General features: G+C 41.3%; 3 protein-coding genes across 5 annotated transcripts in view; 2 read left to right on the top strand and 1 right to left on the bottom strand.

Annotated features, from left to right (window-relative positions):
* The window catches only part of LOC137979577 (uncharacterized), a 12469-nt gene extending 9447 nt beyond the window's left edge, over positions 1 to 3022 (top strand). For 2 of the 3 annotated variants that reach the window (XM_068826865.1, XM_068826866.1), the window contains one exon: positions 649 to 3016. In XM_068826865.1, the coding sequence (XP_068682966.1) occupies positions 673 to 2025 (1353 nt within the window). In that variant the 5' untranslated portion in view covers positions 649 to 672 and the 3' untranslated portion in view covers positions 2026 to 3016. Of the gene's footprint in view, positions 1 to 648 lie in introns of all 3 variants that reach the window. The other variant, XM_068826867.1, reaches the window with a different exon arrangement.
* Positions 3023 to 5204: 2182 nt separating this feature from the next.
* Positions 5205 to 5666, bottom strand: LOC137980765 (craniofacial development protein 2-like). The gene has a single exon (XM_068828193.1). It carries the CDS (start codon positions 5664 to 5666, stop codon positions 5205 to 5207), a length of 462 nt encoding a protein of 153 aa, XP_068684294.1.
* A 2716-nt stretch (positions 5667 to 8382) lies between these two features.
* On the top strand, positions 8383 to 10148 carry LOC137980346 (uncharacterized). Its single transcript, XM_068827761.1, has one exon. The coding sequence runs from the start codon at positions 8532 to 8534 to the stop codon at positions 9357 to 9359; it is 828 nt and encodes a 275-aa protein (XP_068683862.1). The 5' UTR covers positions 8383 to 8531; the 3' UTR covers positions 9360 to 10148.
* Positions 10149 to 12500: the final 2352 nt, after the last annotated feature.

Below are 12500 nucleotides of genomic sequence, written 5' to 3'. Positions count from 1 at the left end.
GTCAATTGCAACGATATTTGTGAATAAGATGATGTAAATATAATTGAAAAAAGGCGGCAAAGTATTTACGAATGTAATAGAATCAGTTACGTATTCAAAAGTTTGCCACGAATTGATGCAATGCTATCAGCGAAACGCTGTTCGTTATTAATTTCGCTAGTTTCACTCGCCTCCCACCATAGTGATTCGGCTCCGATTCCTAGACTCGGCGTCATATCATAACATGTGGGTTGAGTTCACTGGTTCTCTACTCTGCAACAAGAGGTTTTTTCCAGGGTACTCCGGTTCTTCCCTCTCCTCAAAAACCATCACTTGACTTGATTTGCGTTAATTTTTTATTTCAGTTGAATTTGTCCCCAGTTAGTGCTCCAGCGCTGGAACGACCAGACACTTAATAGAGTTCTTTTCCTTTTTTATTCTAAAATGTTCATCTAAATCGTCTCTTTTCCTTTTCGTTTGATAAAACCGAATCTTCGTGTTTCACTCTTCCGCCGACGCAACACCACTGTTTCTATGGAAACCAAGCCCTTCATTCTTTTGTCGTTTGGGAAAATGTACAACAACTCTCAAGAATGAAAAGCCAGTCAGTGATCATTTCGGCAAAACTTCTGATTAACCCAGTTATTGTTTTTCCTTTTCATTGTACAGGTGACCCTGGCGAGAGGAAAGGATATGAAACTTTCACCTATGGCGATAACGCAAATAGAGGGCATGGGAACACAGCGAAGATGTCATCTATTTCTCCTTGGATGTTTTATTGTTGCTTCTTTTGTTCTTTATTTTACTTTTGTGGTTTTTGACTCCCGTCCTGGCACAACAGTGGAAGTATCAACAGCCACATTAACAGATAGCAGTACCGTTGAAACACACCAACGGATAACATTACTCTTAAGAATGCCAGGCAAAGTTTTGAAGCATAAAGCGCGTTACTATTGTGATCTCTTCAGGACCACTGTTCTCTTTTGGCCACCATCGTATGGGAAGACGGTTGTTGTGCTTGACGAAGAATCAGAAATGGATCACGAGTTTGGAGAAATTGTTACTAGACACACCCGGGAGCACTTTCCAGAGTACAAGCTGGACGTATTCTTCGAGCCACTACCGAATGACAAGAGTATATTGGAAAATCCTGCCTTGCCAAGAAGTCCAGGCTACAATCGTCAACTTTGGAGTAGTTTCTTTTTTGATTTGTACACAAACGATCCAATCATAGCTTGGATGGATAGTGATGTCGCATTCATCACACCTGTGACAAACTCCTTGATATTTAGCGGTTCAAAATTAAGGGTTCTGGGTTGGGACTGTAGTTTCCACTTAAGTTGGGTAAAAGAGTGGGCGATAACGTCAGAGAGGGCGTTAGGATTACCGTATGTGGCTGATTTCATGTCCTTTTTCCCAGTGTACTTCTATCGAGATACCTTTAAGCGCTGCAGGAAACACATTATGAAGCACTGGAATGTAACTACGTTTGAAGAAGCCTTCAAGTTGTTTTATCACGATAAAAACCTGCTCTCCCCAGTTAGTATCATACTGAGTTATGCTTGGTTTTTTGAAAGAGATCGATATGACTGGAATATAAAGATATGTTCTGATTTAACGCAGTTCAACAAAAAGTTTCCATCTGGGGCTACTATTGGAGCAGAGCACGTGGAAGATACTTTGTCCCAGCCTCAAGCGACCTTCCATGTTCCTTACGGAGAGTTTTTGTCTTCTCATATTTTGATTAGTTACTGCTTGTCGCACGAAGCATCGGGAAATACGCCTGATATTTGTTCGAAACATAAATTTTCGTTGAGTGACAACTTAGATCTGTTGCATCATGATCTCCAATATGTAAAAACTATTCGACCAAATCCTTGCTCGGATAACAAGTTAGATTATTGTCTTCAAGTTTTAGGACGTCATTATAAGGCAGTTGGTCTCGAGATGAAAGAGGATGGACGCAAAGTGAAATGGAAAAACGTACAAACTGTCGAGAAGCTTGCAAAAGATCTTGGCATAACATGTAAACCTTTAGTTTACTGACTTAACTGATGTGTGCAAGTTTGACGAAGCAAAGTGTTTTCTTGTCGCTCTTGTCTCAACTTGTGTAATATTGGATACTAGACCTGGGGAGACCGCTGGATTACAATTACTATACAAGAGGGAGCTTAAATCAGGAAATGCCTTAAAGAAATGAACATTTCGTATGCCAGGACAGTTTGCACTCTTAGATTTTCTTAAGAATTGTGTCTAGAACAGTTAAAGCTAAAATTGCGTTCATAACTGCGAAGATCATAGCTTCACTTGATTTCATATCCGCAGTTCAGTAAATGAATCATTTCATGTATCATTTTGTTCGTTGTTTAATTCCTCACGGAAAAATTAGAACCCACAAATGACCGGCTCCCAAACTCAGTGGATTCGTAGCTGAGTTGGTTAAAGCGTCTCACTGGTATCGCGAGGTGACGGATTCAAGCCCCGTTGAAGTCCTTTTTGTTTTTTTCAGGCTTCTCTACGCAATTGCTAAAATTGCGTCCATAACTGCGAGGATCATAGCTTTACTTGACAATGGGTTTTATCTTCCCTGCGTTAAACTGGCTGAGAAACTACCCTTGTGACAGGAAACAGTTCCCTGTCGTTAGTGGGTTTAAATCAGAATCAAAGCCAGGCAACTGTGGAATTCCACAGGGTTCCCTACTGGGTCTCAGACTCTTGTCTTTCTACTTAAATGATCTCGCCGACGCAATTAGCGAGGCCGACCACCTGTAGCGCCGCCATTGCACTAACCTCCCACGAAGACACCCATAGGGCTGCGTCACATGTTCCTCCCTCCACACAAAGCCCTAAGAGTGTCTGCCTGGGAGGCTACCCTTGTACCTGATACTTGAAGTTGGTCTTTGAAGTAAAATATTTTTGGCACTATCTTCAGTCAATTTGAATGATTCCACTCGAATCATACTATGTTGCAATGTTTGTCTTATATTTTTAATTTGGTTTATGGTAGAAATAATATCAGTGAATAAACAATAAAAAAATAATGCAAAGTTTCAACGGACGGATTCTATGAATATAGAGCGCTTCATTTAACATTCTTTGCTCTTATTTGTTTAAATTTACACAAGCCGTGTAGTTGGTTCAATATTGAATACTTACTGACTTACTTAAGCCCTTCGCCCCCTGCGGAGCATAGGCCATGGATGAGTTTCCTCCACCGCATCCAGTTCTTGGCCGACCTACCAAGTTCTGTCCAGTTCAGCCCGATGCCCTTAACCTCACATTCCAAATCTCTCCTCCAACTGTTTCTAGGGCGCCCTCCTTTCCTCTTCCCCTGGGGATTCCATGAAAGATCATTCCGCGTGGTGTTATTCGCTGGCTTCCGTACAGTGTGGCCTATCCAGCCCCACTTCCTCCTTTTTACTTGTAGCGTAATTAGCTCTTCTTCCGCCCGTTCCCACAGCTGCTTGTTGGTTACCTTATCATTCCAGCAAAAGCCAAGAATTCTTCTGAGACAGCTATTAACAAAACTCTGTAGTCTACTTTGTATCCTCTTCGTTGTTCTCCAGGTTTCTGATCCGTAGAGCAGAACAGTCTTCACATTTGATCTAAATATGCGAAGTTTGGTTCTCAGAGATAGCTCTTTCGATGCCCATACCTTCTTCAACATGATAAACACTGCTGTAGCCTTTCCAATCCTTGTAAGTGCATCCTTGTCCGTACCTCCAAGTGTGACTACAACACTCCTGAGATATGATAATTCTTTGACATTATCCAACCCCTGCCCTTCGACCACAACAGGTACCTCACTTCTGGTGTTAATCCTTAATACTTTAGTCTTCACCTTGTTAATCCTCCAGACCCAGTTTAACCGATTCCTCTGTTAGCCTTAAAGTTTTTCCCTGTATTTGTAGATGGTTGTGTGAGAGCAGGGCAAGGTCATCCGCATAATCCAGATCGTCCAACTGCTCCCATGGGGTCCACTGTATTCCGTTGTTCCCTGCTTTGGTTACCGATGTCATTATCCAGTCAATGGCCAGTAGAAATAGAAATTGTGATAGCAGACAACCTTGTCGCGCCCCTGTCCTCACTTCGAATGAGTCTGAAAGCTGACCCTCATGGGCTACCCGACAAGTAAAACCTTCATAGCTAGACTTAATCAATGTAACAAACTTCTCTGGGATGCCATAAAAGCGCAAGAGCTTCCAAAGAGTCTCACGATCTACACTATCAAACACCTTCTCATAGTCCACAAAGTTGACATATAGGGACGAATTCCATTCCAATTATTGCTCTATAATCACACATAGGGTACATATTTGATCTATGCATGAACGGTCTTTCCTAAAGCCTGCTTGCTGGTCTCTAAGCAGGATGTCCACTGCAGTCCTCATCCTAACCAGAAGTATTCTGTTTAATACATTGCCCGGAACAGATAGTAGCATAATACCCCTATGGTTATTGCTATCTCCAAGGTCTCCTTTCTTAGGAACTTTGACAATGATACCTTCCCGCCACTCTTAAGGCATGCTCTCTTCTTCCCAAATCCTAGCAAAGAGCCTATGGAGGATATCTACTGATGTTGATAAATCTCCCTTCATGGTCTCGGCAGGAACCCCATCGCGCCCCGCTGCTTTACCGTCCTTCAATGCCTGGATAGCTAATCTCTGACTTACTTGGTTTATTGCAATTCAAGGGAAGAGTAGTGTCTGATGGTGGAATATCTGCGGTGCTTACAGGGGAAGGTTGATTTAGTAACTCTCCAAAGTGCTCCACCCAGCGCTTAAGTTATTCTTCTGCTGTAGTCAAAGGCTTCCCTGATTTGTCCTTCACCGAGTTCTGTACACGCTGATGCTTTCCTGCCAGCCTTCTTGGGTAGCTATATAGATCTTTTATATTTCTCTTTGCAGCTGCTTCCTCCGCTGCCTTAGCCAGACTGCCTATATAAACCTTCTTGTCCCTCCTAACACTTCTCCGCACTTCCTTGTCTTTGTGTGTGGATTTCTTCTTACCGATGGTTTCTTCACAGACCTTCTTTGCTCTTGTCCACTCCGTCTCAATATCAGTGACTCCCTCTGCATCATATAAATCCTGCAACACCTGGAACTTGTTTGACATATTTGCCTGGAACTTGTCTCTCATCTTTCTGTCCCTTAGCAAGTCCACATTGTAACGCGTCCTGGGACCAGTAGGTTGGCCATGCCGTTTAAGGCACAGTTTCAAGGTGGCTACAACAAGGTGATGGTCAGATGCCACCTCTGCTCCCCTTTGACTCCGACGTCTTGTAAAGATCTCCTGATTTTCTTACTGATACAAAGGTGGTCGATCTGGTTTTCCGTAGTATGGTCTGGTGATACCCACGTAGCTTTGTGTGCCCTCTTGTGTGGAAAAACGCTACCTCCTATAACTAGTTGATTCAATGCACACAAGTCAGCAAACAGCTCCCCATTTTCATTCATTTCACCCAGACCATGCTTTGCCATAACCCCTTTATAACTAGTGTTATCAGATCCTATTTTAGCATTGAAGTCCCCCATGACGATGGTAATGTTTTTCTCTCTTTCCTTATCAATCAGATCCTGTAATACGGAATAGAACTCCTCTTTCTTGGTCTCCTCTGCGTCGTTTGTAGGTGCATAGCACTGTATAATGCTAACCTTGAATACTGACCATGAGTAACATTTCTTCATTCCAGTTCAGAAGCCGACTTTTTTCTTTAGTATTAATGAAATTAATCAATGTATCTCTTTAACTGAATATTACGCTCTTAGGAGTTCCAGTGATTCCTGTTTTATTCCCTGGGATCTCATATACGGATTATTTTCTGTATTTGTTAATATTAAACCTAGCCGTTACTTGTTTATGTGAATTAGACGAAATTATACAAACTGGAAATGCAAAATGAAGTATGCGCATAATCCTTAAGTTGATGCCTTCTGTTCTGTAATATATTTGTTATTCCCTCCCTGATGATGCTGGAGATTGGCGAAAGTTTGGGTTAAAGTGTTCATAAGCAGCTCAAGGCCTCACTCGAAGAATTTATTCATTTATTATTCATCTTCAAACATTCTTTGCCAATAGTACTGAAAGCATTTCCCATCTAATCTGGTTTTCACTAGTGGTCCAGTTGTTAGGGTGTTGGGTTTGCATGTGGCTGATCCGGTTTCAAATGCCGTTCTGACTTCTGGTTTGGATTTGTTTCCTGTTGTCCCGGATTCAAGTCTACCACGCTTTGTAAATAACCAACTGGTTGCCTCCTCCCAGTTGGGGTTCTCAATTATGTTTCTTACAAATTATTAAAAGTGGGGTGCCTGTGAACTAGCTTGATAGCTAATTGCACTTCCACTATAAACAAAGCATTTATTTACATTTACATTCTGCCCTCCCACAATGCTGTTTCGCCAAATGAGCTCAGAAACTCACTTGTAAACAACATTGTGAGGGGAGAGTGAGCCGCGAAAGCTTCAGGTCTGTATATTCGTGTACTGTTCCAAGGAATTTTGTGACAGACTCTAATTTTTGTGGTGGTGCACTTTCTAAGTGTACTACACAATGTGTCAACGGGTTTGTAAGAGTGCGTGGTTGTAAGACCGTGGTGGCAAGTAGGCCCGTAGCGTGTGCATAACTGACGGACATAAACAGGTCTGCTGGAAGCGAGCTGGAGTTTCAACAAAATGAGCTCCAAAATCGGCATGAATTTGTGACGCTGATGAATAATAAAGCAGCTGCTATTTCCAAAACGATGGAATTACCTGGTGATAAATGACCTCGCCTAGGAGAGTGAATTTTTGACTTTGCAGAAAAAATGGTCAACAACCTTAAGGTATTAAGCTATTGTGATCTTTGTGTTGAATTCGCACATTTCACAACAATAACAAAAACCATGACACAGAGGTATCCTTTGTTTCGCGAGTAAACATGCGAGGTAACTTGATCACGGTGCCAGCTGAATTCGATGTCACTTTCGATTTTGCGATGTACTTGTTCAGCCTAAAAGTACAATAGAAAAATTGAACGTAGCAAAAATCTCCCAAAATGTTTTTCGCTGATGGTAACTTTTTATACTCTCGGTTCAAAATTTAAGTTCTTTTCATATCTCAAAGTTTGTTGCTGTTGGCAAAATATTTTATTCTCGATCAACACTTCCTGAAAACCTCTTCTTCTCATCCTAAAAACGGTGTATCGATATTTATTTACTTTTGCATCAATATCTGTTTTGCATAAAGCACGCTAGCAAAATCTGTACCTGGCTTGGTTCGCATTTTTGAGCGTTAAAATAACATTTTCGAGGTCAGCCATCTAAATACTAACCCTGACCTACAGGGCTTAACTTCAGTGAAGTTTTGTGTTACAAAGCTACCAGAAGCGTAGAGTGCACGCTCAAACTTGTAGTGAAAAAGAAGTTGTAAGGCACTTGAATTTGATCAAGATGACAGCCTCGAAGCCATTGTTTCTCGATTCTCTTTTATTTTCTTCAATCTTTCTGGGATTTAGTATTTTACTTGTAACCACATGTCTTCTCACGGGGCTATTTACCTGAGAAATCTACCATGCACTAGAATGATATACGGTACTAAAACAATATCGTGCTATATAACAACGCGTACTTTTAGAGCTACATATTACGTAAAGATAACTTAAATCTCCTGGAAGACAAAATGCAGCTCAGTTGACACGATACAGCGCTGTGTTACTGCAATACCACACGTACGCATTGCGTGCCGAAATTTTAATTGTAGCCGCTTCCTGTTTCTTGCATTTATCACTGCATCCCACGTGAAAGCTTACTTGGCATCTTGTTTTCATAAGAAAAACTTCGTACTTAGACCCGGTTTGAAGAGGAAGCAGACATGAACTCGAAAATGCCGAAAAGTGCACCAGCGGTAGAAGACTGGACACTTAAATAAAGCTCCTTTCCTTTTTCATTTCAAAATTAATAAGGAACAACGTTTCGCCGTCCCTATGACAGTATTGCCAAATTCAAAATGTCAGAGTGAATAGGCCATTTCCGAGTTTAAGCCTGCCTCCTCTTCAAAGCGAGTCTAAGTGCGAAGTTTTTGTGATGGTAATTAGTTCTACTTTACATATGAATGAAAACTAATTTTCATAAGAAAAAGCTCGCACTTAGACTCACTTTGAAGAGAAGGCAGACATGAACTTGGAAATGGCTTATTGCGATGATATTTGTGAATAACATTATGTAAATATAACTTGAAAAAAGGCGGTGAAGTACGAATGTAATAGAATCAGTTGCGTATTGAAAAGGTAGCACGAATAGATGCAATGCTATCTTGAGGACGGCGAAACGCTGTTCGTAAGCCAGTCAGTGGTCATTTCGACAAAACTTCGGATTAACCCAGGTATTGTTTTTCCTTTTCATTATGCAGGTGACCATGGCGAGAAGATATAATCTATTTCTCCTTGGATGTTTTATTGTTTCTTCTTTTATTCTTTACTTTACTTTTGTGGTTTTTGACTCGCGTACTGGCACAACAGCCACATTAACAGATAGCAGTACCGTTGAAACACACCAACAGATAACATTACTCTTAAGAATGCCAGGCAAAGTTTTGGAGCATAAAGCGCATTACTATTGTGATCTCTTCAGGACCACTGTTCTCGTTTGGCCACCATCGTATGGGAAGACGGTTATTGTGCTTGACGAAGAATCAGAAATGGATCACGAGTTTGGAGAAATTGTTACTAGACACACCCGGGAGCACTTTCCAGAGTACAAGCTGGAAGTATTCTTCGAGCCACTACCGAATGACAAAAGTATATTGAAAAATCCTGGCTTGGCAAGAAGTCCAGGCTACAATCGTCAACTTTGGAGTAGTTTCTGTTTTGATTTGTACACAAACGATTCAATCATAGCTTGGATGGATAGTGATGTCGCATTCATCACACCTGTGACAAACTCCTTGATATTGAACGGTTCAAAATTAAGGGTCCTGGGTTGGGACTGTAGTTTCCAATTCAGTTGGGTAAAGGAGTGGGGGAGAACGTCAGAGAGGGCGTTAGGATTACCGTATGTGGCTGATTTCATGTCCTTTTTCCCAGTGTACTTCTATCGAGATACCTTTGCACGCTGCAGGGAAGACATTATGAAGCACTGGAATTTAACTACCTTTGAAGAAGCCTTCAAGTTGTTTTATCACGATAAAAACCAGCTCTCCCCAGTTAGTATCATACTGAGTTATGCTTGGTTTTTTGAAAGAGATCGATATGACTGGAATATAAAGATATGTTCTGATTTAACGCAGTTCAACAAAAAGTTTCCATCTGGGGCTACTATTGGAGCACAGCACGTGGAAGATACTTCAGCCTCAAGCGACCTTCCATGTTCCTTACGGAGAGTTTTTGTCTTCTCATATTTTGACTAGTTACTGCTTGTCGCACGAAGCATCGGGAAATACGCCTGATATTTGTTCGAAACATAAGTTTTCGTTGAGTGACAACTTAGATCTGTTGCATCATGATCTCCAATATGTAAAAACTGTTCGACCAAATCCTTGCTCGGATAATAAGTTAGATTATTGTCTTCAAGTTTTAGGACGTCATTATAGGGCAGTTGGTCTCGAGATGAAAGAGGATGGACGCAAAGTGGAATGGAAAAATGTGCAAACTGTCGAGAAGCTTGCAAAAGATCTTGGCATAACATGTAAACGTTTACTTTACTGAAGATAGTTGATTGCACTGAGCAGACGCCTCCGTATGATTGGGAAGGGAACAAACACAAGAAGCAGGAGACAGACCCTGACTTAAGTGATGTGTGCAAGTTTGACGAAGCAAAGTGTTTTCTTGTCGCTCTTGTCTCAACTTGTGTAATAGCGGATATTAGTATCACCTAACTAGTGGACTAATGCAACTGCTGCATTTTGATTGGCTACGCTACTAGAGGACTGTTAGTAATAGTCCTCGAGTAGCGAAAAGCGTGATGCTTTGTTTCGTTTTATTCCCAAATATATATATTTTCAACTTGCATTTGCTAACTTTATTGCCTTTTCTGTCCGACTAGTTGGGTGATACTAAAACAATTAGCAGACGGCTCGGTATACGATTGGGGAGGGAGGGAACACAAGAAGCAGGAGACAGTCCCTGACTTAACTGATCTGTGCAAGTTTGACGAACCAAAGTCGTTCTTGTCTCAACTTGTGTAAATATTGGATACTAGACCGGGGGAGACGGCTGGATTACAATCACTATCCAATAGGGAGCTTGAAAGAAATGAACATTTTGTATGCCAGGACAGTTTCCTCTCCCAGAGTCTCATAAACAATTGTTTCTATGAGAGTTAAAGTAAGTGAGTAACACAAATGTGACAGTGTCAGGAAAGTTTTAAAAGGTCGCAATAGTAGCAAGTATGATAAATACTGTAAGAAACAGACAACTTTTTTAAAAGACATGTTTCGGCATGCTTATGCCATGATCAGTTTAATGAGTTCCTAAGTGTGAACAGTTATAAAGTCTACGGGTAGATGAAAAAATTATTACAACATGATCTGTTTCTTACAAAATTTTAAAAATGGACATAGTTCACATTCGGTTGCCGTCGGTGACCCAAAACTATTGTAGGGTAATGTGAAGTGTTGTTTTCTACCCATATAAATCATTTGAGCGTTAGCCCTACTAATGGATTGGGCCTACACAAGGACATAAGCTCACAAGTCTGCGTCAGGTGAAGCAGTAGGTCAGATTCCGCGTAGACTGAATCAGGCGGATGATAAATTGCAGTCTCACGGTGATTAAATATTTAGAATTGATGGTAAACACTTCACTCCAAAGGCACACAAAGTCATTATAAAATTCAAGACGTTTGAGCTTCCAATTGTTCCTACAGATAAGAGCGACTCCTCCGTGACCAGCGCGCTGGTTTTCACGATCTTTTCTAAGATGGCAATAATCGTCAGGACATACCAGATGGGATAAAACTCTGCTATTAACCAGGTCTCGGATTCGATGCATAATTATATCGATTCTGTTACTGAGTAAATCGGTGCTTAATCCACTTGTTGGATCCGTTTTGACAAGCAAACGAGGGTTTAAAAAGATGCAATTGGGTGTTATTCAGTTTGGGCGGTGTAGGACCAGGTTTGGTAGTTTCCACCATCACCAGATTACTTAAATTCTGCGAACCAAATCTCGCCTCGTTGACATTTGGCAGTGTCGTATCGTATGAGGTGTGATTTTGAATATTTAATAGCGGAGCTCCGCGCGGAGAACCATAATAGGCCATTTCCGAGTTCATGTCTGCCTCCTCTTCAAAGCGAGTCTAAGTGCGAAGTTTTTGTGATGGTAATTAGTTCTACTTTACATATGAATGAAAACTAATTTTCATAAGAAAAACTTCGCACTTAGACTCACTTTGAAGAGGAGGCAGACATGACCTCGGAAATGGCCTATTTAGAAAATATGGTACCCATCGATGCGAGAAATTTTGGTTTTATAGCCATGTCGTCATCGACCGTCCGTGCGTACGTCCACCCTTCCCTGTATGGCAATGTGACCAGTATCACGCTAGTTTGCACCATATATATTTGATATTGGACATCTATGTCATGATCAATTGACACTTGTCAAAACAAGGTATCTGCTGACCAGTATCACGTGACCATATCGCGGGCTCAAGCTTTAAGCTTACCGAGGTCAGCTTTTTTTGTAAGTTGAACGCTGCCCAGGTACTGGTTTTCGATTGGATTGCAGGCTCAACCCATGTTAACTCACCTAGACATAAACAAGGCTTCATTTTTCGCGCGCTTTCTGTGGCACGACACGGCCATACTACGTCAACTATAGTTCTTAAATAGTCAACGCTTTTCGTGTTCAGATGGAAAACGGTTTGGAAAATGTTTTCTGTCTGCATTAATCGCTGGTTTCAATCCAGTTTGACATATCATGATATCTGTGGATCCACACTGGTGGCTACGCAGTTTTTCAAGTCAAGCATCGGAGGGATATAAACTTAAAGCTGAGCGTTTATTTTTAATTTGTTTAGATAAGGTTTCATGATGCCTAGAGGACCTATGACTACAACAGAAACGAAAGGAGAGCGAAAGAGAACGACAACGACAAAACAGAGTACCAGTAATAGCTTACACTTAGCGGAAGAAGTTACTCCACAAATTCTTTCCTCGGGCACTAAACCGTTTGTTATTTTAACGGATGCGTTATTTAACTTGGATGCGTGTTTTAATCGCTTTTTCCTTTTTTTAAAATCACTTTTTCCTTTTTTTTAATCGCTTTTTCCTACTTTTTTTTCGGACAGTTGGCTGTAATCGGATACCTGAAATCGGACAGTTACATCAGCCAATCATATTAAGTGCACAGATCCTCAGGTCTACGGGACTCACTCGTTCCGGTCCGGAGGAGCATCCGCTGCGGCTAATAGTGGCGTGCCTGATAGAGTCTTTCAGAGACACGGCCGTTGGAAATCCGCGACCGTTAAGAATGGGTATGTTGAAGACAGCGTGCGGATGTTAAGCTTTCGGTTTCTAAGCCATTGGGTTTGTAAACTGATATTTCCA

This window comes from Montipora foliosa, chromosome 12 (assembly GCF_036669935.1).
Source record: "Montipora foliosa isolate CH-2021 chromosome 12, ASM3666993v2, whole genome shotgun sequence".
In the NCBI taxonomy this organism is placed as follows: Eukaryota; Metazoa; Cnidaria; class Anthozoa; order Scleractinia; family Acroporidae; genus Montipora; species Montipora foliosa.
Note: the sequence above shows the minus strand (reverse complement) of the source record. Positions and strands in the feature narration are given on the sequence as shown.

Excerpts from the sequence above, each read along its gene's own strand:
- LOC137980765 (XM_068828193.1), bottom strand. The coding sequence starts at position 5,666 with ATGAAGAAATGTTACTCATGGTCAGTATTCAAGGTTAGCATTATACAG.
- LOC137980346 (XM_068827761.1), top strand. The coding sequence starts at position 8,532 with ATGCCAGGCAAAGTTTTGGAGCATAAAGCGCATTACTATTGTGATCTC.